Source organism: Bombus huntii, chromosome 11 (assembly GCF_024542735.1).
Source record: "Bombus huntii isolate Logan2020A chromosome 11, iyBomHunt1.1, whole genome shotgun sequence".
Classification (NCBI taxonomy): Eukaryota; Metazoa; Arthropoda; class Insecta; order Hymenoptera; family Apidae; genus Bombus; species Bombus huntii.
Window position 1 is genome coordinate 12955173 of NC_066248.1, and position 26512 is coordinate 12981684.

At 33.5% G+C, this 26512-nt stretch overlaps 4 protein-coding genes and 1 long non-coding RNA gene across 7 annotated transcripts in view; 2 read left to right on the forward strand and 3 right to left on the reverse strand.

The window, feature by feature from the left end:
• The window catches only part of LOC126871147 (uncharacterized), a 222338-nt gene extending 211272 nt beyond the window's left edge, over positions 1-11066 (reverse strand). The window contains exon 1 of the mRNA XM_050629614.1: positions 10768-11066. Coding sequence (XP_050485571.1) covers positions 10768-10915 — 148 coding nt within the window. The 5' untranslated portion in view covers positions 10916-11066. The remainder of the gene's footprint in view (positions 1-10767) is intronic.
• A 571-nt stretch (positions 11067-11637) lies between these two features.
• LOC126871166 (uncharacterized) lies at positions 11638-17553 on the forward strand. The gene is made up of 6 exons (XR_007691541.1): positions 11638-11777; positions 13189-13496; positions 13630-13749; positions 13818-13992; positions 14434-15823; positions 16016-17553. It is a non-coding gene; the product is annotated as an uncharacterized LOC126871166 (long non-coding RNA).
• Positions 17304-18905, reverse strand: LOC126871160 (uncharacterized). 2 transcript variants are annotated; one of them, XM_050629639.1, is made up of 6 exons: positions 18776-18905; positions 18579-18691; positions 18351-18468; positions 18163-18244; positions 17892-18075; positions 17304-17807 (listed from the first exon to the last, which is right to left on the reverse strand). In XM_050629639.1, exons 3-6 carry the CDS (start codon positions 18417-18419, stop codon positions 17594-17596), a joined length of 549 nt encoding a protein of 182 aa, XP_050485596.1. In that variant the 5' UTR covers positions 18420-18468; positions 18579-18691; positions 18776-18905; the 3' UTR covers positions 17304-17593. The 2 variants fall into 2 exon arrangements, with proteins under 2 accessions (XP_050485596.1, XP_050485595.1); XM_050629638.1 differs by having other exon boundaries at positions 17892-18078.
• LOC126871151 (dynein intermediate chain 2, ciliary) lies at positions 18819-22972 on the forward strand. 2 transcript variants are annotated; one of them, XM_050629626.1, is made up of 15 exons: positions 18819-18949; positions 19578-19675; positions 19764-19871; positions 19963-20164; positions 20247-20351; positions 20489-20610; positions 20678-20761; positions 20834-21020; positions 21097-21258; positions 21318-21461; positions 21539-21645; positions 21756-21933; positions 22008-22239; positions 22314-22547; positions 22642-22972. In XM_050629626.1, the coding sequence occupies exons 2-15, from the start codon at positions 19610-19612 to the stop codon at positions 22817-22819; spliced, it is 2109 nt and encodes a 702-aa protein (XP_050485583.1). In that variant the 5' UTR covers positions 18819-18949; positions 19578-19609; the 3' UTR covers positions 22820-22972. The 2 variants fall into 2 exon arrangements, with proteins under 2 accessions (XP_050485583.1, XP_050485582.1); XM_050629625.1 differs by lacking the exon at positions 18819-18949 and adding an exon at positions 19086-19406.
• A 1213-nt stretch (positions 22973-24185) lies between these two features.
• On the reverse strand, positions 24186-26504 carry LOC126871156 (ribitol 5-phosphate transferase FKRP). The gene is made up of 3 exons (XM_050629633.1): positions 25883-26504; positions 25536-25793; positions 24186-25350 (listed from the first exon to the last, which is right to left on the reverse strand). The coding sequence occupies exons 1-3, from the start codon at positions 26348-26350 to the stop codon at positions 24568-24570; spliced, it is 1509 nt and encodes a 502-aa protein (XP_050485590.1). The 5' UTR covers positions 26351-26504; the 3' UTR covers positions 24186-24567.
• Positions 26505-26512: the final 8 nt, after the last annotated feature.

The window sequence follows — 26512 nt, forward strand, 5'->3', positions numbered from 1 at the left end:
ATATTACAATTAATTCTACCAGAAAAATTTTCAGTTGAACCTTGCGCCCGTTACTGTTTCCTACTTTACTTTCAACGTTTCAAAAATATACAGGTTACACAAGTTTGGATTTGATCGTAAAAGAGCTCGTAAATTTTGACTCTTAAAAATACACGATACTATGTACTATTATAGTAAGAAGATCGTTTCAAATATACTAAATAACAGATTTATTGGATAAAAGAATGCACGACTGGAATACATGCAAAAGCAGAAGACATTTCGATCTAAACCGGCTTTGTGTAACATAATAATAAAGAGATATCTCTTTAGCTATCAAATTCGAAGTTGTATGGAATTAATTCCAAATACCACCATAATTTTGAGTGAAACATGATAGGAAAAGTACGAATATTATAGCCAATAACTATAAAATCTAAATTACGAACAACTGCAAAAATTGCTGTATATGATTCGTATTATTTTTCGATGGGAATTTGCGATTTTATTAAACCCTTCGTTGTATATTCTCGCAGAGCAGCAAAATCGAAGTATCCGTTGCGGATCTTCATCAGAAAAAGACCAGAGAAAAATCTATCACCTGACCGAACGCTTATTCGGAAAATAAAGCATCCATGAGTGGAGCAGCCTCGGCCTGGCTATCTCGACTGACCGAGCTGGTTGGTGTAATCATCGGAACCCCCCATATACCAGCAACCACCTTCAACAGCAGGACATAACAAGAGGTAAGCTAACCAAGGGGGAAATACCATGTAAGAGACTTTAATGCTTCGTATCACGAGAAAGAAGGATCGTACGCGTGTATGCGCCAGAATATTTACGGACTGAGTGTTATCGCACGAATTTGAGGGGTTGTCGCGATTAAGAAGAAGCTCGGGATAAAGAGAAACGACGTACTGTATAATTAGATCTAAAAAAAAATTATGGAGGAACGAAAATTTAAGTTATACCTGTACAAAAATTATATTATACGTATACGTAAGAAGGAATTTTTCTTTATTTTGACATTAATCGATTGCCTTATAGTTTTTATCGTTAGCTATATTTGGTGCTCTTATAACGTATCAGGCGCAATAAATTGCAGAACTATACGTAATTTGTATTTAGTGGACCTTACTAGATTAATTCCAAATAAAGTTAAAGCTAACGTTAAACCTTACCGTAAATATCATTCGCATTCGTTAGATCAGAATCATAATCTACGCGACAAGTGCAACTTGATATTATAAAGCAAGTTAAGAAGTCGAATTAAAAAGAGTAATCCATATAAGTCGTAAGGGCATAGAAATACGCTGCGGGAGACTTCAACGAGCACACGAGCGATATCAATCGCAGTGTTCTAAGAATTTACTTTCAAAATAATCGACCAATTCTTCTAAAATTCAATTTCATGGGTATTCGACATTCTACAAAATAAGTGCTATAATTTTTTCTCCGCAGTGCTACCATCGTGCTCAATAACTGCCATCCGAGTCACGCCAGAAGCATCATCGTGCGAATTCATGGGGACGCAACGATCATCAAAGTGACCGACGAAAAAAAGGACGAACGGAGGAGGAAGAGATTTTACACGGCACGCCGGACTCCGACACAGGCGATTCCTCACCGTTGTCCGACTCCGTAATGATGGATAATGACACAGGATGCGAGTGACCAGTATAAACCTGCGCGCATTCAGCAAGAGGACCACGACGACGGTAACTCGTATCATATAAAATGGCGAACGAGACACAAGGAAAAAGAGAGAAGGAGAGTGGCATCCGTTTACCACCGAGATCCCGCTTCACCTGTGCAGCTTATATGCGTCGTGTACTCGACTACGCACGCTGTGTTACACAGCGAATGTTGAATTCAAACCCACCTCGCTCCTTCTGATCAGGACATCCAACACAGATCCCCTAAGGAGGGCTCAATCTTTACAACGTGGCATGACACAGTCCCATGGGGCCTGTTTCCGTTTGGAAAAATTCAATCTTTTATCTAACTAGTAACTTCTCGAGATTCTACTTTAGAATTTAAACTTCAAGTTGCTTCAGATGGCATTTCGTATGAAGATCACCGGAAGAAAATATGACAAATTGTCATTTCTGTTAATATTTTGATGTTATAGTATTCGGAAACTGACTCTTTATGATAATGCGATCTCTTTGTTATTAAACTGGAACTAGAATTCGTTTAATTCTTCGTGCAAATTCAATATTCTCTAGAACAAAATTTTCAACTAAACATGAATTACGAAGATTCATAGCACGTTAAATAGAGAAGATTCGTCCCAATATAAACCGTGATAAAAATCGTAATTATTTCAATTTTTTCAGTGGAAAATCGCTTCGATAACAGAAAGATGCGAAGGAGAAAATGTTAAACTTGCTTCTCCTCTGCGAACATTTCGAATCAACGTTTAGATGCGCATTTTCGTAGTATTAACAATTTTTGTTTCATTTTTAATCAATGCGCCGCGCGATCATTCCTGAAAAAAACATGTCGGTGATTCGCCTGTAGTACCCACATCTATACCGTTTCAGTAAATACGAATCGCGGATAATTGCAGCGTTTTAGTGGCTGAAACGCTCCCTCATCGGTTTAAGAAGTAAAAACACCTTGATGTTGCCACGAATTTTAACGTCGTGACCGGTTATTATAATCAACTTTATTACCTTTACCTTTAATTACGACAACGTGATCGTCGATGAAGAAATTTCTCACCCGAGTCACAGAATGATAACCTAATCACAATGAATTTTTCTTGTAAACGTCGGGTCTTGCAAATAGAACACAGGTGTAATCAATGGAGATTACGTTACAGAAAATCCGATCGTACATTGCGAATGATCGATCAATACATTTTATCGATAGTATTAGATCGTTTCTATTACTCGCTTCACTTTTATATTTACCGATTCTTGACCACAAAAACTAGGCGTGAACAGCGGTCGTCGTACTGGATTGTAAACCGCGTTGCCAAATATAGAAAATCTAGTCTTTCAACTTGAAATCCGATTTGGAATGCTATCTTTTGCATCTAACGCCGTGATATCCTGTAACCACTGGGCAAATTCGATATTGCATTCTCGTGATAAATAATAAAATTCCGATCTTTACTTGATACTTTGAACATTTCTTAAGGAAATATACTATATTTTATTCACTTTCTCGATGAGTTCTAAAGGTTTCTCTTTTATATTGTTATCTACAGTAAATAGCGGTCTAGTCCTACTTTATAACGAAGCGCAGCCTTGTGAACCAGCTATACCTACACTGTACAGTATACTATTGCAGAAGTCTACCCTACACACCCATTTCATCGCGAGTATCCAACTAACCTGCATTTACATTCACCTGTGTATACCCGGAGCTCGCAGCGGCAGTCAATAATCATCATTTTACCTGACTATTAATTTTAATTACCGCCACTACCATTTCTGCAAATCTGCTCTCTTTTAATCCTGTTGTTACTTATTTATCGCAACGACCGCAATCAGAAACTCGGACCACCGATCAATGTGAATCATGATATACTGGTTCGTTTGCTACGATTCGAAGCATTCGCGACAGATAAGATCAATCCTCTATATAACAAATAACGATACACGATACGAGGTAATAAAATTTTCTCACAAAAATTCCAATAGCCCGAAGTGTTCGAAATAATTAGAAAATCACGCATACACGAACGCTCCATACTTTTATATTTATTTCTTGCTACGTATATCAGATATCATCTCGACCAACAACTAACATAATACGCTATTATACGGAGTATAGGTTCCACACCCTCTTCTCTGCAAATATCGAGCACGTTGTACGCGCATTCACGTTCACCTCCTGTACCAATACAAACACGCATCCTAGTTGTACCACTTGATAATCGTCATTTTGCTTCTTGGGTACCATTTTAAACGGGACCGCTGCACGAACAACTCCGATAGTTTCTGCTATTAAAATTTATTTCTCACTGATCGCGGCGGTCCTTCAGAAATAGCAAACACAAGAGAAAAAAAAGGAGATGCCTTCCTCAATTGATTTAACGAATCCACGCAAACCAACGATCGTCCCCTCGTAACGATGCATGCGTCTTTCCAGCTGGAGAAGCTATGACGGCGAAACGTTGGCAATGTTCGCGTTAGTACCATTGTACTGTCAGCGCTAGCAAAATCTTGAACAGCCCGCAACAGGAGGTATCAGAACGTCAAAACGACGCGAGAAAAACCGCATTCCGCGTGCACGGAACCGGCATACAATGAAGCGAAAAACATCGCTGCGTGTGATAATTACTGTCCCGCGGCACCGATTTATTGCTCGACGATATCGAGAGACGCAGAACCAACGCCTTTTTCTCGTCAATGTTTTCACCGAGCCACGTTTCCCACCGCCCCTTTATTTACCAATTATACGCCTTGGGATATTTTTTTCCCGCAGCTCGCTTGAAACAACAGGGTAGTTATTTCCGTGCGTTCGCTCACGCTCCAGCAATGCTACTGTGCGTGGTGAATTTCAGCAGGTGCGAGTTGCTTTGTCACGAGCTGGTAGGAGTCCTGTTTCAGGGTTTATAACCCACTGTACAAGTGCATGTCGCGATAGTAATCGAGGCAAGGACAAAAGTGTCAAATACTTATTTCACTTTTTGGTTTATGGAATTTTAGAGCAGGTGTAAATAAATATTTAAACGAACAGCTCTAACCAAGGAACGATACACTACAATGGCTATCGTAGAAAAATGTTATAATCTTCATAATCCTTGATCTGTAATCATTGTTACAGATATCAGTACCGTATATATAAATAAAAACCCTAGTGTCTGATATTCCTACTTTCTCCACTATATAATTTATTCATCCCTTCTTTAAAATTAAAAAAATTTAATGATAAACAATACTGCTTAGCTCTTCATATCGAAACAAAGAAATGTTCTCAAAAATCAGACGACTCCGTTATCTTCGAAAGAGAAGAAGATGCGAAGGAAGAGGTCATTGATTCCTGTAATGATAGCTTTGAAACGACCAGCAGCTTTGGTGGCTCGGCAATAAAGCGATCTTAACTATTCATTGTTCTGTATAATAACGGGAGCGAAACGACCGTGCCAGACGTAACGGGCGGACTTATGCGCCTTCGAGAAGAATGCAAAGCCATATCTGCTCGGCAAAAAGAAGTTAAGCGAAGTTAATGTCCCTAATCGCGATCGGTGGCAAAATTACACCCTTCGAATCGCGAACGAGCGAACGATCGTATTTTGCTCGGCTCGTAAAACCAAACCGAAAAAACGGAGGGCTCCGTGCAGGAAATGGTAATGCGTAAGAAAACTCGATGACTCGGCTTGTTACTAAAACACACCGCGAAACGTGCCAAGTTCTTTTCGCACACTCGAATTCTCAGCTCGTTTTGTTATAAAGTGATACACGAACAAGGTAAAAAGAAAAGTAACGAAGTTTACACGACGTAAATTTAATAACGTGCGAATACAAGTGTATAATCGATGGTGTTGTCATAAATAATTAACAGAACGACGCTGAATTTGAAATCTATTCGAGATTTCAATGGCATCGGATAGCGTTATTTAAATAATGCAGGTTCCCCTTGTAATTCTACTTACCATCATGGTCATGCTTTGAGATTGTTTGCAAATGTGCATTCAAGTAAATAAAATGTCACGAATTCAGTGTATAAAACTAGTATCTACCGGTACGTTCTATTTTGTTCGGATAATTGGTGAAATTTCAATTTCACATGTACGGCGAAATAATTGGAGCAATAAAATCGCGGGGAAAAAGAGGTATTGCGGGAGAACTGGTTTGCTGTCCAACTTTCAATGGCAAGTTATGCATGATTTATTGCAACTTCGTTTAAATCTCGTTTGGATCCTATCGGTGTACGCAACACAGACGAATAGGAGAACTGTTCATAACCATATAGGCGAAACCTTGAAATCCTTGCATCGCATTACAAGACCATACACGTAACACGTAGAAGGCAATGCGCAACACTTTAAGGAACACGTAGCGGCCCTGACTATTATTATCATTAAAATTGCGCGTACATAGATCCATTATAAATAAGCAAATAATTATCGAATATTTCTAATCAGATCGTGATGATGCACGCGACCGTTCGCGGTCACAATTGAAACTAAATTTCTTCCTGAGATAGAGTCACAATGTTATTTGTACGCTCATCGTTTCTATTATTTTATATCTGTTCGTGTATTTCTGCAAAATTTGTATGATATTAAAGGATCGATTAAATTATTTTTTGAAAATACTTTACTTTAACGGTATTAAGTTACAATAGGTTAATGTTTAATAGACCAGTTACGGAACTTCCTGGATTCGATGGGACACGAAAACTGTAAATTACATTTGTTCCGTAACAGCGTAACACTGTATACTTGCGAATTAGGAGAATCATCTAAAGCGATGGAATTAATCTTAATTAAATCTCCTCCAATCATCTAACATTGCGTGTACATTAATCTTCGAGGCTTCCTAGTGCCTAACACGAAATTCACTCTTTTATCCTATTTGCTTTCTTGCGTGTAACTATCTAAACGTAAGAAGATAAGAAGTTCGCTCACAATCTTATACGTAGATTCTCTTATCAAAACGTATAGTTCCTATACGCTGTAGTGCATGGTGCTCCCTTCGCGTACCTTTAATTCATTTCCTGTACTTCTACGAACACTTACATCTTGCAGATAAGATTTTCGAATGGCTAACCTAACACGTTTTGAAGAACAGCAAGAATTTTAAAATAATACCGGACAGTACATAAACACATGTTGATCAAAAAAATCAGGCAACTACTATTTGAAAGCATGTATCACGACACTGTAAATCACGACACTATAAATACTTTATAGAAGACCGTTAAACAAATGACGATAAAGAGATGACGAATGAGACACAAGAAGAATTTTCATGATTTGAAAAAAAATAGTTTATTATAGTGACTACTTCAATTTCTTTATACTTCATAAAATTGTAGGTTCTAGGTTGCAAAAGAATAATAGCGAAAAAATATTAGACAAATTCTTGAGATTTTCTTTCGCAATTAAACTGTTAAATTGGCGAATCATTTAAAAAAATTACGAATGCTTTAACACAACGTTTCTGTAGATTCGCATTAACGTTTCGTATAATAACATGAAGAATTTCAGTAAAAATCCAACAACACTAATCGTAAGTATCGCACTTACGTAGAAAGAAAATTAATTATGACACAGCAAGCAACTGTCGAACTGTGGAACGAAAAAGGCAGCAATCGTGGATTGTCATCATCCCGCATGCTTAAAATGTCAGGTAATTTATTAACGAACTTGTTCCAAACCGTAAACAATGCTAACGAATCGTAACTGCTGTATTGTTAAATGAACGCTCGGAGCACATCAGGCTCGTACGGTCAACCATTGGCAGAATTCGTACGATACCGAGCTCTTAACAACAGCCTCAACACGTACACGGGATACCATTCGCACCAAGGTTGAAAAAGAACTCTACGTTGCCAGCACGTTTACGTTTAGTGCATGCATATGCATCAGATGTGCCAGACAGTGTCTCACGTACTAAAATAACTCGTAATGTTTGATTCGCTTGTCCGGCGAAAATTACAGCTATGTTTCATTAATAACCAGTTAATTAGAAAAAAGACGATTACGCTAAACGACGTGAGTTATTTGAAGCATAAATTGTGATTACAATTACAAATGATTTGATCATTTGTAATTAGTAATTAGTGTTTCAAATTTGTTTATTCGGACCAAAAAGAAATCTTTTAAAAAAATTTTTATACGAAATAGTTATCACGGAATGGAGAGGAAATTCTTATAAAAATAACACGCCTTTTCAATGATAATACATACATAGAAATGAACAACGATAAAAGACGAATATGTGCATAGCCTTGCCTTATTAGATTAGAGAAAAACCGATTGTTTGCGACCACTCGGTTAGAATGTCTCTGAATCAATTTCGTTGTACCACGGTTTCAACACGTCCAGGTTACACCATATCCTGTATTGTTTCACACCGGCAGCCTTCGTGTATGAAGATCTTCAAGCAGAGAATTTTGGCTTAATTATCGTTTGGCCAGGAGTGATTAAAGAACGCGCACGTTCACGGACAAGACACGACGTAAAATTCTATTTAACGTTCGTACGCTGATAGAAAGCGCAATCGCACAAATAATTTGCACGCACAGTTAGACGTTCGTTTGAGAGTTCATCGAGTTGGCATACGACACCTCCCTCGACACGCACAGAAACGCATTTCCGCCTTTCTAAACGAATGCAAATTAAGCGAACGCGATTAAAGCTAATGCGATGGACACAGTCCAACGATAGCTATCGACGAATTCTTTTACGGCGTGGGAAATTTTTCTAGACGAGGTGAATGCGTTAGTTAGTCACCGTTAATCCTTTAATGAAATGATCAGGCAGCTATCGTTTAATTAAATAATGTAAATAATTGGAATGAGAGATTCTGACCTTGAAATGTTTGAACATAAAGTAGTTTAATTAAACTAGCGATTATGGATATAATGACTGGTAAAAGCATCCGAGCATTTACAGAACCTTCTCATGAACATGTGTGTGTTCTCAAAATGTTTAATTAGTTCAAAAATACATTAGTATGTTACAAGACATTTGGTAAAAAATTAGTATACAATATGAATAATATTGTACGAAAATAAAGATATACTCAAAATGTTAAAATTTACATTACTCCTACCTTTCAAACATTATTTCGATAACGAATAAAGTTAAACAGCAAGAAAAAAATTAAACAAACTATATTTGAAAAAGTTTCATCCGAATGAAGCAAGTTCATTGAGAAGTGTTATTAAAACGAAATGATCGTGTCGCAAAGCTGTCTCTCTGTATAATGCACACAATTAAAAATGAGCAGTGAAACAACCGACCGACAGATTTCGCTAGAAATTACGTAATTCGAACCTTCGCTACGGATGTTACCTCAGTACCAGTTACTTCGACGTGAATTATCGAAACAACGGGGACAATGCAGTTCAACGACATACGTGATCGTTAATCCTAGTGGAGAGTCAAGTCATCTTACAAACTCTTTCCTCTTTTGCATTGAATTATGAGCGAAGAATCCGTATAAATCGAGAATCATTCCAACATATCCACCATGAAATCCTTTTGTTTTTCATATCGTCAATTGCATTACGTTATATTATTTAATCTTGATAGCTTATTTTGAATTAAAAATTTGCGAAAACTTTATTATACTACGCAGAGTATCGATGATATAGGATTAATTGAATAAAAATGGGAAGAACTATATTAATTCTAATTAACAATGAAAATTTTTAATAGAAATTTAGCAATTATTTAAATTTATTGAAATTAACAAATATTTTAATAGAATGAAATATTGAAAATTTAATTACAAGTATCTGAATCATGAAATATATTTAGAAGTTAATATATACGAAGAATTACGCCTAAGAATAACAGATTACAGTTTCTAATAATGGCTTTCCTGGCGTTTCTTAACGCGCGTGGCAAATTTATGATTATTTCATAGTTCTATTTATAAATAACAACGTAGACCAAACACGGAGGCGCGTGGAAATATTTGACGAAAATACGATTTCACTTAAATTTCGACGACACAGAAACCAAAGGAAAAATGAAATTTCCCCATGAAAAGTAGGCGTGCGTTAGAAGATTACTTCGGAAAGGCACAAGGCCTTACTCGGCGAACGTATAATACTTTCACAGAAGCGTTAGAGCAAAGGTCATTCTTCCCTAGCAAATCCAAGACGGGTAACAAAGTTCAAGCATTCACCGTCATACTGTTCTTTTCGAGACAGTGCAATTGCCATACCGCAAACAGAAAACATTTATAAATGTTATTTATTTTTTCATTTCACGGTGAAGACTTCCAAAAGAATAAATTAACGTCAAAAAAATAATTCAAGTATTGTATTATCTTCTATAACGATCATAAAATATGGGTAATTGAAAATAGATATATAGTTTACAAAATAGTACATGTAATTAACAATGCTAATATTTTCTTCGCAGTAAGGTCATACGTCTTAAGAAGGTATCGTGACACACATTGTGCAACAAACATAAGCGATACTTTCGATAATTTAAATGAGCGGTGACATTCAATGCAAATCGTGACGTGTATAATCATTGCCGAGAAAACTCGAATATATTGAATGGGATGAACAAAACGGGAAAAAGGGAGTCTTTTTCACGCGTAAAAATAGTCTTTCGGTTATGTACTGATATGTAAAATACGTTGAAAGCTATTTAAAAAATGCTATCCCATAAATCTTGTAAATCCAGTAAAATTTACAAATGTAAATAATAATACTATGTAGTCGCGTATTGACCACGCTAAGTAAGGGAAAAATCATATATGAATCTGAACGCTCACTACCGATAGTATTCAAAATACATACTGTAGAATTTTTGTCTGTATGGTAGTGTTATTCATTACATATATGTATGTATGTATGTATGTATGTATATATATAATATATTTATATATATATATATAAATATATATATATATATATATATATATATATATATATATATATATATATATATATATATATATATATATGTACATACACATAATCACATAAATATAGGTTAATATTAAAAAATCTATAGGAAACAATCTCGATAATATTCAAATTTTGATACATTTGTAAAACATCGAATAACAAGTTTAGATAAATTAAACGAACGAGAAAGATGGAGGAAAACGAGCAAAAATCATTCAATCTGACCTGTATGGACTCGGTGCCGGGCGTTGGTCTCGTTCACCGGAAGGAGATCGTCGTACTCCAGTGTCGTCACGTCCTTCGTATGAACCAAAACAATTACGCTCGTCACCAGCATCAACACCATTGTTATCACCGATCGGTTCACCGTCATTTTGATAGAAAAAAGATTTGCGCTTACCGGGCACGAAAAATCCGTCGCGCGACACAGGGTATGCCGTTCGATCACATTTTCACGAGCCGCGAGAATCGGCGCTTCGAAGAGGAAAGCTCGAAATTATCGAGCGCTCGAAGCGGGAAGTTCGAATGCCGGAATCGCGTACCGGGCGTCAATCCTCGCATATTATTCAAACCCAAACAAACGCGACTATACGTAGACGAGACACGATTACATAGAATATACGAAATCGTCAATTCGTTACGATTTGCGCATTTTTCCCGCGCATTTTAACCTTGTGTGGTGCAAAGTTGGCCCTTTGAGGGCGCGTAATCGATAGGTGCGCAGATCGAACGAACTGTCATTATTACTGCGCATAGGACAGAATTCGCGTGCGAAACGAGTGCACCGTTCACGGATGAGAAACTCGAGGTCGGTGAAACTTTACGAATCTTCTTCGTCCGATCTCGTCCCCCTCGATTCGTGACACACGAAGGGCTGTCAGTCGACGGACATTACACACTCGTCGACTGTCACTCGCGTATGCCTAATTGAATACGGCCTGCTCGGACGCGAAAATAAAAAGAATTATCTGAGACCGCGCGTGCTACCTGTTTTAAAAGAAGTGTGCGCTTGCCGCACGAGTCCATGCTGCACTGCTAGGCACCAGTCAGGTGTTTCAAGCAGCCGCCACGCGACATCCGCGCCATCTGTCCGCCTATCACCGAACTTTTGGCGTCGCGCGTAAACCACCGGCACGCTTTTCACGCGCACGTTCCTTACGTCGTTCTTTCTGTGTCACGTGGTCACTTGACTTCATTCATGGAGACAGGTCCTTTTATACCACGAGCGTGTATGCGTAAGTATCAACCGGGTGCGTAGTTATGCGTCGTTCTTAACTCTTCTCCTTTTTTCCATCACTATATGCAACACAGTTTCTATATATGCAAAGCGGAAATTATATCCATTACTTTATTATTGAAGCCTCGATTTCTCATGGCCTAACGAGGTATCGTCAAAATATTACTCGTTCGATAAATCGATTTCGATGCGTTGCAGGTTCTCCATAAAAATGCACGCGGTGTAATGAACGCTTCTACGAATCGGCCGCAGCCAACCAAAACGTAATCGATTCGAGGAAAACTGAATTTTATAAGCTACACGTAATCGAAAAATCAACACGTGTTTTATTCCCTTGCTGGTTTCTTATTCAACATGCACTCGTGATTCAACTTTAACCAATAACTGGTATGGTAGTCATTTTCTCACGTAAACTGAATGATAATATATGTACAGAACTCTATAAAAGTCCTTAGAAATTTACAGTTAATGAAAAAAGTACAATAATATTATATATATATATATATCATATTTATTACTGTATTTAAAAACTGATTGAATCATACTGATTAGCAGGTAGCTGCCGTTACGCACGACATCTCACAGTAGCTGTTTTCCAAATTACTATCATTACCAAAGTAAAAATTGCTTGGACGCGATAAACTTCGCCTTACCAGTTAGAGGTTAAAATCATCTTTGCATTTATCGCTTTTTCAATCTTCCACAAATACCTCCAAACGCGTATCTTCCCTTTTATGATTGCCAAACTTGAAACATGGTGTGCAAACGTTACCCAACACCGGCGAACCGTTCGCCGGCTACTTCTAAACAGTTTCCTGCACGAAAGCAGTCGCGATTCGTTCGTTACCTACATTTCCCTATCGGCGGCGATTTCTCACCGCCCCCCCCCCCCTCTCTCTCTCTCTCTCTCTCTCTTTTCCTCTCTCTCTCCATTCCCGGCCTTAGCAAGGTAAAATCACGCGTCGCAGTCACGTAAGCGTGGCCTCTCCGCGAAGAGGACAGGGATGGCTCGGTCTACCGGTATTTAATTAAGCCCGGTCGTTCGAGAAAAAAAGCCGTTGGTACAGGAAGCGATGGGTTTCGAGTACGCCGAGCAGCGGACCGTAGTTCGAGCCCCGTTACGGGACAGATTCATTGGCGTAGTCCCAATCGATCGGCCAATGTCCTTTGCACAACGGATGTTTGCGCATCGCGGCGCCTCGACGCCGTTGCAGAATGCCGGTGCAACTTCTCGCCGGTATTCCGCAGGGATCGCGAACCGCGTCGACCTTAAAAATTATCGACACGAGACCCGAGAGTAATGGTCAGGGCAGAACACCGTCTTTGTCTTTGTCGCGCATTCCCTTTTTCCGCTTTATCTCGCTCTATCTGTCCACCACAAAAGGCAAACGATCCGTGTTGTTTTTCAGCCTGACAAGAAAACGGACGGTCGATGCACTTTCAATCGCAGTTCGATCGCGATACGTAATCTCTGAGCGCACAGAGGCAACCGAATCGAGTAATGTGCATACCATGAGATTCGAATGGAAGAATTAAGATGAAAAAAATACACGACTTGCCACCTGCATATTATCCTTGATAAACGGGCTGTCTAATTTTAGCATGATCGTAGGATAATGGGAATGAGATTTGACATAATGATTGTTTACTCAATAGCGTAGAGTTTAGAAAATATGTAGAACAAAATGAGGAAATGAAGATCGAGCTGATTTCACAGGTAGTGAAGCTTTCTGTGGTTTTAGAATAGCGTAAAGTATAGAAGATCGTAAAACGTATCTTCCTTTTAATGAGCCACTACTATTCAACCATCTTTCTCACGTATGAAGAATTCACAATACTTTATTGTTCAGCCTCTGAAGACGACAGACTTTTGCCTCCTTCTAATAGTCGCTACAACATTAAAATATCTTCCGGTGTGATTGTAACTGATCGTAACTGCCAGGCTATTGCATTAACATCTGTCATTTATGGTGAATAATTATTTAATGTTATTCTATGTACAAGATGTATCACACTTAAGGTATTGAATAACTTTCAGAAGATGTTCAAGAGGAAAGTCACAGTTGATGCGTAATTTCGGTATAGTGTCTAAACATTGCACTACGTACCAACGAAGTTCTTCTATGCTTCTTCATTTTAGTCGCCCTTTTTCAAGCCTTGGGGGACATATTCTCACGAAATCCGGTTCTACTGGTTTGGTGTTAGATACGAAGGTAAAGTTTAGTCTCTGGTAGCCCGGGAAATCGGCACCTCTGTCGATTACTATACTGCAATGCACCGCATTAGATTAGTTCATTTATTACGTAAAAGAATGTAGCTGCCGTGTTAGAAATAAGATCCAAAAATCTGTAAAATCCAAATCTAAACGCTATAATGAACACTTTTCATTCATATAGACTCAACTATTCATTTAAGTAAACTCCATATTATTCTGTAGCTTTACAAATATCTAATAATTAATAAATATAATCAGAACAAAAATAAAGTTGATAATCCGATTTTGGCAGATGTTAAAATGATGCCAGTTAAATAATTTTCAATTAATTTGTAGATTAATCTCGATATCGGCGTTTATCTTTGGTTGCAATCTCTTTCTCATTTTCATATGTTACGTACGAATAAATGAAAAGACATTAGCGGCGCTCACATTACAGGTTGTCACGTTCTCAAAGGAGATGATATTTATTACTTCAAATTGGTTACAAAATACGCCATAACTCTCGCATAATTTATGACTGTACCGATGGTGTTGACGACGCATCCCGTGAATACATCTCTCTCATATAATATTATACATACGAGAGCAATACGAGAGACCAGGTGTATTTAAATATTCATATGCAATGTATCACGAATCATACATCAGTTTGCGGCTACGAGCATTACAAACGCCGAGTCTACGCAACATATACAGAGTGACTTTTTAATAAAATCATTGATTACCTCCCTTTTATTAATATGTGCAATGCTTATGACTTATGTGAAACAAAAAATGATTTAAATAAATATGATGTCTGCCGCGAATCGCTTTTAAAAAAGCCAAAGTATTCAACAAGTAAAAGAAGTTCTTTGAAATTGTAACAATGCATAGCTAGTATCGGGAGATAAATGTTTCACTCTGTATGCAAAAATATCATGTAGCCAAACACCATCTCCTGCACAACAGGTTGTTAATTCCTCTCTGTAAGATCCACGGCGGTGGGCTTCATTAAAAATTGAACTGGTCAGAATATCAGAGAGAAGAATAAATTTAATACGTATGAGCCATTAATTAGCGGTCCAATTGCTGATATTCTTATTATACAAGGAGGGCGTAACGTACGTAGAATGTGCTTCCAAAAAAAACCTTCGTAACTACATCGATTTGTTTGCTACGTTTGTATGGGAAATAAAAACTAACAACATTATACGCGCGAAACCTATATAGTACGTTTAAATATGGTAAAGTGCAATCATATATTTACATAAAAATGTCCATAATTCATATATACCTGAAAGGCTAAAGAATACAAGCAGAAACCGAGAATAACAAGCCAGAGTCCAAAGACATCGCCAGGACCAGTCTTGGATCGAGCAACAACTCTATATCCTCACTGGAATAAACTATGCTTACTATAAGAATCAGCGAAAAAATAAGAAGATATTACGCTTAGACAAATCGAACGATCCCGCTAATATCAATCACTACGTCGAAAAAGTTCAATAGCACTAGTTTTGCACCGAACGATCTTAACTTATTCTAAATCCCACAAATCTATCTACATTCGTCTTGGGACAAGGAATACCCCAATGGAACTCGTTCTGGGTTACAGAATCCTATCTACGTCTAAACGACAATTCGAACTTTAATGATTTATTTGCAATAATTGCGTCGAGTAGTAATTCGGAAACTAAATTTGAGGATTGTATAGATATGTTAAATCAATTTGAAAGGAATTCTCTTCGTGAAGGACTAGAGAGAGGAGAACATGGCAAGAAAAACAATTAACTCTACACAAACACATTTATAGCTGCCGGGTTTCGCGAGCAATGAACTCATGGGAAGTACGTACTTACTTACTTGCATCGTGCTAAGATGCTGCTACGAATAACCGCAATGCTCATCTCATTACTATGAGTGTTAATACTTACAACATCTTATCTACAACATCTTACAATACTTACAACTTTATCTTTTCGTACAAAATTTTGTCTAACATACTTCTACCGATTTAACAGTTGTCTTTTTCTTTACAGACATTAAAATATCTTCGGAAAAGAAGGAGACACATATTTTGCTTACTCCAACGCTATATTTATTTTAAACGTACAGCTTTAAAATACAAAATAAATGTTTGCTTAAACAAGAGATACGTAACTGTCAAATGGAATTTCTGCCTTCTTCTATTGACGCATGTTTATTAAAACTTAAGGATCACCCTTTCTTATGCTAATCCTGTGCTTCCTCCGTATCTCAGCTCATTGTATGTATATTGAAACTACATTTATATAAGTATGTAATGTGTAAAGATTAAAGGCACATCAAACGTGAAAAACAGGTAATACAATTATTGGACGAACAAATATTGAATTAATTATTATTAAGTATTCAAATTAATAAAAAGTTAGTTTAATATTAATAAAAAGTTTATTAAAGTAAAATGTTAGTAAATTTTTTTTGGAAAAAATGTTAATACAGGCACATACGTATATCTAGGAAATAATATCTTTGACAAAGAATTCGTGAACAATGTGCAATAGACTTCTGTATCATACACATAGCTCGAGGAATTTTTTAAAAGAATTTTTCTAGGCACGCACAATGTACACCAGATCGGACAGGTAAGATATAACGAGTGGGAATACAGAAAGGAAACCTCTATAACGGTATAAAATATAGTGGAACTGTTTGCTTGCAGAAAACAAGAAATGGAATACGCAGTCTTTTTCCCTGAGGACGATCTAGATTACAGAATAAACCGCGCATTACGAAGGGGACCGCATTTCCTCAGGTTATCTGTGTATACATTTGGTACAAGCAGAGAAGAAATTTCTTCTCTGGTACAAGACAAGATTTCCATACGACTTTATTACAGAAACGTCTATTTGGGTGATCTTATACGGTATTGTGTTTCTTTGCAATGATGTCACAGAAAAAAATACTAAATAAAAGTACAAAGATAGTTTATTATTAATATAAAGAACTAGAAAAAATAAACATATATTTATATGATCTTTTAATTTCATTAGCTGCAAAATTTTATTTACACAGTCATAAAATCCCGCCACGACACGCTATCATCATTTTACCAATTTGAAATTTTCGCACGGCACCATTATAGCAATGTCTTAAGGCTTAAGTAATATCCTGAAGTGACAGCGGCGGATATTACCTACTGCAACTTCGTACAAAATAGACGTTACGAGGTCTGCCGATGCACAATTGAGAAACACTATTTGAATAATTTCCTTAGCAATAATTTCTTCAGTCACGAATAAAACGCGTATCATTTTGCTCGCATAATACAATCACTAGAGCAATTAATTTGATTTTTTGAACATCATTTAATCATCAAACATCATTATAATTAAATGTAAAATACAACTTTCATACATTATTCTTAATATTTATCATTTTATGGAAGATATTGAGACAATTATACATTTTAATAGATCTAACTTATAAATATTTGATATATTTAGTTTTCATTCGATATATATATAAAATCTTTCATATTACATAATTACATAAAACTTTGAGAGATTAAATTAATATTTAATAATGCATAAAAAATAATCTGTAACATATTCAAGATATATGTACATAACAATGAATTATAATATGTGGCACTGACAATGAAAGCAATCACCAGTACATCTATAAGATTTCATAAATTTGAGCTCCGGAGATGGTTGTGCAGGTCCTAAATTTAAAGAATCTTCACTTTCTTCACTCATTTCTTCAATGCTAAATGTATCAGTTAGATCTTGCTTATGCTTGGAGGAATCTTTTGATTTAGTTGTTGGAAAAAGAGTCATTTCTCCTTCACTAAAAATATATAAAGATACATAACTATACTACATTTACTATACTAAGAATTACTACATATATAATATATACATTATTAACTACCTTTCACTATCACTATGCCAATATTCAACAAGAGGAAGATGTTCTTTATTCTTATTTGGTACAGGAAGTCTTTGAATAGAAATCAGACCAGCAGCACTACTACCACTCCCGCATCCCTTATCATATTTTGGCAACTTCACATAATCTGAATTACGCTGAATACGTTTAGCTTGTTCAATTCGTGCTTCTGCCCAAAACAGATAACATATAAAGGAAATTGTAAATATTGTGATATTTGTAATTTATAAAACAACAATTAACAATTCAATACCAAGCTTTCTTTGCAATTGTTTAGTAGTAGAATTATGCTGTGATGTCTGTGTCTGATTGCTGCTACAACTGCTATCGCTTCCCTAAAATAAAAAGAAATAAAGCAACGTGTCTCTTTCATTATTATCTCTATTTACTTATTTTAATTTTAATTTATAAAATGGATAATATTATGGATCATATATTTACCAAGAAAAGTCTTTCATCTTCTGTATGACTAGTGGTTTTTGGATCACTGTCAATCCCACTATCTTCCATCACAAAATAAAAATGTATTGTAAACTAAAGATTAAATCTCTCAATTCATCTGAAATGAAGGTAAGACATTTTTAAATTTCCAATTACACAAAATTTTCATACACATAATCACATGTATAAATATAACAACATTTTTTAAAATAACTAATAAAATAATACCTCTTGTCACTTAAATATTCAATAACAATGCACACATTCCACCTTTAATTTATGTACTGTCATCTTTTATATACAAGTACTTTGAACAAGTACTTAAAAAATAATAATTTATTCTGAAATATAATACAATTTACATGTAATGCACATTCTATGTAAAACCATGCTTAATGAAAGATAATCTGAAAATTGTTACTCACAAGTATTTGCAAGCTATTCTGACTTATCTAGTAGGAAGCATGCTTACATTATCATGGTATGCTCCATTATTGATTTTCTTTCTCTATATAACCACACACAATATGTTAAAAATATTGCCCTTATTTAAAAGATAATCTTATATGTTTAAATGTATACTTTACCTCTATCTAAATGTATATAAATTTACAATTAAATATATTTGAGCACAGTATATTATATTCCTTTATTTATGCATATATTTAGCACTATAATATAATTTAAAATTTTTAATATATAAACCACCGAATATTTAAATTTGTAGAGCTTTAAAATTTGTATCCTGGCGTAACTTAAATAAATTATTATATTGTATGACAGAATTATTAACTTAAAACAGATAATATTTAAATGTTATGATAGTATAACAAGTTTCCTAGGAAACCAAAACTTATTTCTATGTATTTATTGAGAAAAATAAGAGATATAAAGAACTTCAGTTTAGTTTTTATTTAGTTTTTTAATATATGTTTACTATAGTAGAACAGTTTTCTATTCATCTAGTACAAAAGCCAATTTAGTTAATACAAATATACAAACGAAATTCCATATCTTTTCATAAACTGAAAAATTTTAATATTATTATTTTAAATTGTAAGAGTTTGAATAAATATTATTCAATAATATAATATTAAAATTACATTATTGTTAGAAAGAAAACGAGAAATTAAAAAATTAAGAATAAAAATATACATAGAGAGAGAAAATAATAACTTTTATATAATAATAAACATAAACACTAATTTGCAATATTTCTCTATGTAGTTGGATACTAAGTAAGTTCTAATCCAAGAATCATGCGTCCATCACTAGTAAAGAGAACACTTTCTAAAGTGGCAGAAGTATCAAAAGAACCAGCAAGAGTTAGTATTTCACACATTTTATTTAATTTAATACAATTTCGGACTCATTTAATAAAGAATTAATAACTATTTTCTTATTTATGTTTAGCATATAAGCTTCTTGAAGAGCCGTGTGGATCTAGGTGGTGGTGATATGGATTGGTTACGAGGAAGAGTTTTCTTAAAACCAGAAGATCAACTAGTATTAACAGATGCAGTATGTGCACCTTTTCATTATTGAAACATCATACATTCCAACTACGAGTTTCTAAGAGAGTTTGTAACTAATTCAAAAAGTAAAACTTTAGGAATTACAAGAAGAGATTGCAAGAGTTCTGACTATACATAACACAAGAGTTCCAGATTCTTTAGTTGAGTGGTCATGGAAATTAAAAAGTTTCATATTATTACCTCCTCCACCACATTTAATAACTGTTCTAAGTGTTCCTGGATCACTATTGCATAAAGATTCTGAAGAAGCTAGAATACAATTGGCAGGAGGACTTGTTGGTAAAATTCCATAAATACAAATATAAGAATTTTACAATTAATTTAATATTTTATTAGGTAACATTTAAATATATCATTGTAGTGGATACTCCTTTTGAAGAAGCCATATTACATGATGATGAGGAAGAAAGAGAAGAAGAAGAGGAAGAAGATGAAGAAGAAGGAGTAGATGTTGAAGAGCAAGAAGGTAAGATGATTAATTATAATAATAGAGAAAGTTACAAAAATCTCTTCAAATATTTATTTTTGATAAAAGTGAAAAATAATTAAAAAATTTCTGTGTTCAAAATTCAAAATTTTGAAAAAATACTGAAAATCGTGAAGAACATGAACCTGAACCTGACCATGAAGATGATCATGAAGAAGAAAGAGTAAAACCAAAAAAAATACCAAATCAATTTAACTTTTGTGAAAGAGCTGCTTTAACTTATACCAATCCTATGCGAGTAAGTATAGAACAGTTTAGATTTTATAGACTAAGATCTATTTAATTATTTTTATATTAATTTATAGGAAATGAGTACCCAAACAATACCACCTCCAACAGAGACATTTAATACCCATGTTTTTCAATGGACAATTTTTGATGAATATCAGGTATGTATTTTATTTTGAATTAAATGATTCAGAATTATATGAATTAGAAAGATGAATGAATATATATCTTAGGAAGATTTTGCTCAACAACAACGTGAAAGAGAAAGAGAAAGAAGAATTCCATTTCTACAACTGAAGAAGGAGGATATGAAGAAAAAAGCTCAAACTGAATCCACAGCATTAACATCTAGAATGTTACAAGCTGCAAAAACATTGGAACGAATGGTAAATCAAAATATTTTTGATGAAATAGCACAAGGTTAATATTTTAATTCAGTGACTCCCCAAAAAATTTATACTTTATTTAGAGAAATATTTAATATAAATATTATTAGATTACAGATATTGGGATGATCCAAGTGATGAATTTAAAGTTGGAGAAGGTTCATTACTACCTTTATGGAAATTTCATTATGAAAAAACCAAGAAACATGATGTTACAGATTTATGCTTCAATAGTAGATATTATGATTTATTTGCAGTTTCATATGGGACAAGTTAGTAAAAAATATAAAAATTCGGTTATATACAAATGCTTATATACAAAATATTTCAGTGTCATTTAGTAATTCGATAATAGATGGAACAGTATGCTTATTTAGTTTAAAAAATCCATCATATCCAGAGTGGATCTGTCCAACAGAATCTCCCGTAATGTGTTTAGACTTCAGTGAACAACATCCACATCTTTTAGTTATTGGTAATAAAAACAAATATTATATAGTACATTTTCATTATAATATCATTACTATAATACTGTCTTTTTTAATGATAAAGGTACTATGGATGGTGCTGTTGCTGTTTATAATATTATGTTGCCACCTACAGTCCCTCAATATAGAAGCAATGATGTTGTTCAAAAACATGGAGGTATTGTGTGGGAGGTTTGTTGATTACAAATAAAAATATCTAAAATGCCTAACAACATCACTGTGTTAATTATTTCAAAATGTATTTATCATTAATACAATATTTATGATATATAATGTTCAAGGTACATTGGGCACCAGACACGGAAGAAGGTAATTTAGCATTCTACAGTGTTAGCATTGATGGAAAAGTAAACTACTGGATATTAAGTGAAAATAATCTTGGTTTGACAACTGTGATGACCCTTTTTCTGGACAGACCACCAATACCTGGACCAGATGGTACTATAATTACACTTAAGGGTGAGAATATTTTATACCTTTAATATAATTTCTAAGATTAACAAGCTCCAATAAATATTAATAAAATTTACTAGGTTGTGGAACATGTCTAGCATTTCACCCTGCAGATCAAAATGTATTCTTGGTAGGAACAGAAGAAGGAACAATTTATAAGTGCAATACAGCATATAGTAGTGTTTATATGAGAACTTATAATGAAGCACACAATATGCCAGTCTACCGGATAGTATTTAATAAATTCAATTCCAGCATATTTGCAAGTTGTTCTGGTGATTGGAGAATAAAAATATGGGAAGATGATAGGATGTAAGTTTCAATTACATTCATAATTTTCTTAAATTCTTAATTTTTTCTTATGTGTTAAGTATGCACTATTTTAGGGAACCCTTATTTATGTTTGATCTTGGCGTTCCCATTGGAGATGTTCAATGGGCACCATATAGTTCAACAGTATTAGCTTGTGTTTCAAATGATGGGAAAGTTACAGTATTTGATTTGAATGTAAATAAATATCGACCAATATGTAGTCAACCAGTTGTTAGCAGAAAAAAATATAAACTAACTAGACTTGCATTTAACAATAAATTACCATTCATTATAGTGGGCGATGATAAGTATGTAATTATTTTATAGTTTTATTCAATAATATAATTGTATGTTTAATGAATAATGTTATAATACAATTCCATTTTCATGTCTCGTCAACAGAGGTACCATAAATACATTGAAATTGTCACCAAACCTTAGATTAAAAGTAAAACCAACTAAGAGGCAACTTCATTTGACAGATAGAGAATTAGAAATTATGAAATTAGAAAGATTATTAAGTTTTGTACGTGAACCAGCTATTTTACCACCACCAAAAGATATAAGGGTAGAAATCTAAGCCATACTTTTAATCACAAATATATTTGCATATGCTTTTTTAAAATAAAATCTGTTTAGATATGAAAATTATATATTGCAGATAATAATGATAATCATCACTATTGTATAATACTATAATAAAAAATTATAATATTCTCTAATTTTTTGTAAACATCAACACTTTATTAACATTTGCTATAACAGAAAATACATATTAATATCTATGTCTTTATATGAAGAAATTGGCACTAAATTTAGAATGATTTACAAATTTAAACTTATCTATATAATTACTATAACATGTCTTCTAAACTAGAAGCGAATTATTAACGATTATGAAACTACTTTAATACATTCCTTTGTAAACAGAATTATTAATGTTTTTGCAATTCCATATATAACAGTACCACATAGTTTCATAATAAGTCTTTAAATACTTTTAAAGAATAAGTTAGTGATTTCAGAAATAGTTTACATTAATTATATACATATAATAATATTTGTTGTTACCTAAATTTGTATATGAAATTTAATATGTATTAAAAAAGGATAATAATTAAGAAAATATCAATGTAAATATCGAGTTACGTATTTAATAATAGCTAATATTATAAGAAAATGTGGTCCAAATGAAATTGTAATATCCTTACAAAGAAAAATTTGATTAATGGTTTTAAAAAGTGTTTTAATTCCGTAAGTTTTAATTCAACAGTATGCACAATTTCCTATAAACTTAATACAAGCATTATTATTACACAAATCTTATTTTCTGATATTTCAAATGTATTAAGCACTGGCTATCACAGTGTCTGTTATCTTTAATTACCTTTTTAATATCAAAGAAATATTTATATATAAGTTGTTATATCAAATTAAATGTTATTGAACAAATTATTTTTTCGAAAAAAAAAATGATGTATATGAAAAAATATTAACATTTATATAAAACAATTTAGGAACATATAATATTAAATAGAAATAATTTTAAAATAATATATAAAAATACTAAATAACATACAAAAATATTGATTATAAATACAGTTAAAAATATAAAAAGTATATTATTCATTAAACTGAATAATTTTTATATCTTTGGCACATCTATTTGTTGTATAAAACGAAATCGAAATGAAATATTTAATACTATAATTAATACTGACAATGCATATGCAAGAAATTAAAATCATAATATCAACTTATAAACTATATTTCTTTTACAAAAAAAAAACATATTTTATAATTATCTAACCAACAAGTTTCATTACTATATTACATTCAAAACAATCTGAATCTTTCTTAGGAACTTGATATCATGATAATTTATTATTAATGAAACAAAAAAAAGAAAATTTTTTTATCTCCAATACGCAATTATTTAAATACAATTAAAATTTAAGTACCTATATATTTATTATAAATGTTAGAAAATATATAACATCTACATTTTTAAGGACATTTTATAGAACCTTCTCTTTGTTCTCATACTAAATTTCTAGCCAAATTAGTAATAATTCTTATTCTAGCATAAAATCGCGTAACCTTATACAATATCGGAAAATAATATTTCTCATTCGAAAATGCTATAATGTATTCCCAATACAATTTTTTCAGAGGATATACTAATTCGGATGATTAAAATTATGGAAAAAGATTGTAAAGCCTAAATATATTTGTAGATGAGATAATTATAGATTACATAATTTAAATTATGTATTTTGGAAAAATTTCTTTCCCAATTTCATATATGACTTACTACAAGACTAACTTTTAATGAAGAAACTCTTGAAAAGAAATTTTACCAGGGAGTTCTGGATTTTCTATCACACCCCTGAAATATTTTAATTCTAAAAAATCCCTAATATTATTTGGGCATGGCACTTGTCTGCCAGCAAATTCGATACTTGACATTGGATGAAGAAATTGCTCTGGAAAATCTTTATTGTTTAAAAACCATGCATCTCTAAGCATAGACCCATTTTTTGCATAAAATGGAAGTATGTTTACAGTTAAATGGTTTACCTTTGAATACTGTACTTTAAAAAATTCACCTTCTATTGCCTTTTTCCAGACAAAACCATGATTGTCAACAACAGGTTTATCCATGGCTTGAATTAACCATGATGATCTCTCAAGATCATCACGATTTACTCCTATTTGTACTTCATGATCCCATGGTAAAATATCACCATTTCTCATAGCACCAAGTAAAGATCCACTTTCTAACCAATATCTGATACCAACTTCTTCTAATTTATCAAACACATGATGAGCAACTTTTCTCAATCCTGAGATGCAGCAAGGTGGAGTAAACCGATTTTGATAAAGATAAGATGGAATACCATTTATGACTGGTCCAAAACATCTACTACTTTCTCTAGAACAGCCATACCATTCTATAGAATCAGAAGCTCTTGTAACCTTCTTAATTCCCAATTTTTCAAACATAGTTCGTTCACGATCTTGATGTAACTGTTGTACCTTCCATAAGAATTGCGAACCTTTATATGATGATTTTCCTTCGTTGAAATGATAATTTGACAACATATGAATCTGGCAACATGTAATAAATTATTTACTTGAATAAATTTTGCTTATTATTAATATATTTTTATACATTAAACATCGTGGATCATAGTATTTGAATCATAAACTTAAACAAAGAAATAATAAGTAAAACCTTCAAATATACAAATAAAAACCTTTTCTTTGTTAAAAATTAAATATAAATTACAAACCTTTACACCTAATGCAGTTGTTTGAATATATAATGCATCCGTAAAAGGTAGTAAGAAAGGATCAGTTAATTTTCGTAATAATTTTGTCTCAAGCATAGTAGCATGTTTTCCATTTATTCCATCACATTCAGTGCCCATTGTGTACGAGAACTTCAGACTCCATTCTTTTACTTTTAAATCTATATTGACACAATTTAAAGTTACGGTTCCTACTGGTACACCTATAGCACCTAATTTTGTAGTTTGTGATACAGTCTCCTGAAAAATATTTGATATAAGACAATTAAAAAAAAGCAAATTATTGCCTTACAATAAAGTAATAATGTTATATATAACGTATTTCTTACTTCCATGCTTCGCTTGGTAGAAAGCCTACTACCATCAGGTAAAAATAAAACGTATTTTGTACGTATATAAAATAGTGGATTTCTTTCATCGTAAGATTTATTAAATTCCGGTTGCAAATTTATTAGTTTAACATTTTGCATGCTTTCATTTGCAAAGTCCAATTCCAGTGGAGGATATGGTAATTCATTGCTTACTATTAAAATTGGTATAGTAGGAAAAAGACTTAACACAGACTCTACAGTGGAAGTTACATCATTTTCAAAAGTTTCAAATTGTCGTATAACCACAGTTACTAATCGAGCTAATCGCCGATGAAGTTTTTGCGGAGGATCAGGTGTTACGACGGTAGTTGGTGTCAACAATCGCAAAGTGTTTTGCGTTGAAAATAACCTCCATATTCTGTGCCACACAATAATATTAGCTAGTAGTGCAAGCACTAATAACGTTCTTACAAACTTAAAACGCATAATTATCACATATTTTGTGATATCATCGTAGATAAAATTTTTTTTACTTCATCCTTATATTATCACACCTCCAAATTACGTTTAAATGTTTGACAAATCACAGTACCTCTGCATGTTTCAATTCACTTCTACTCAGCATTGCCAATCTATTATTTTCCGGAT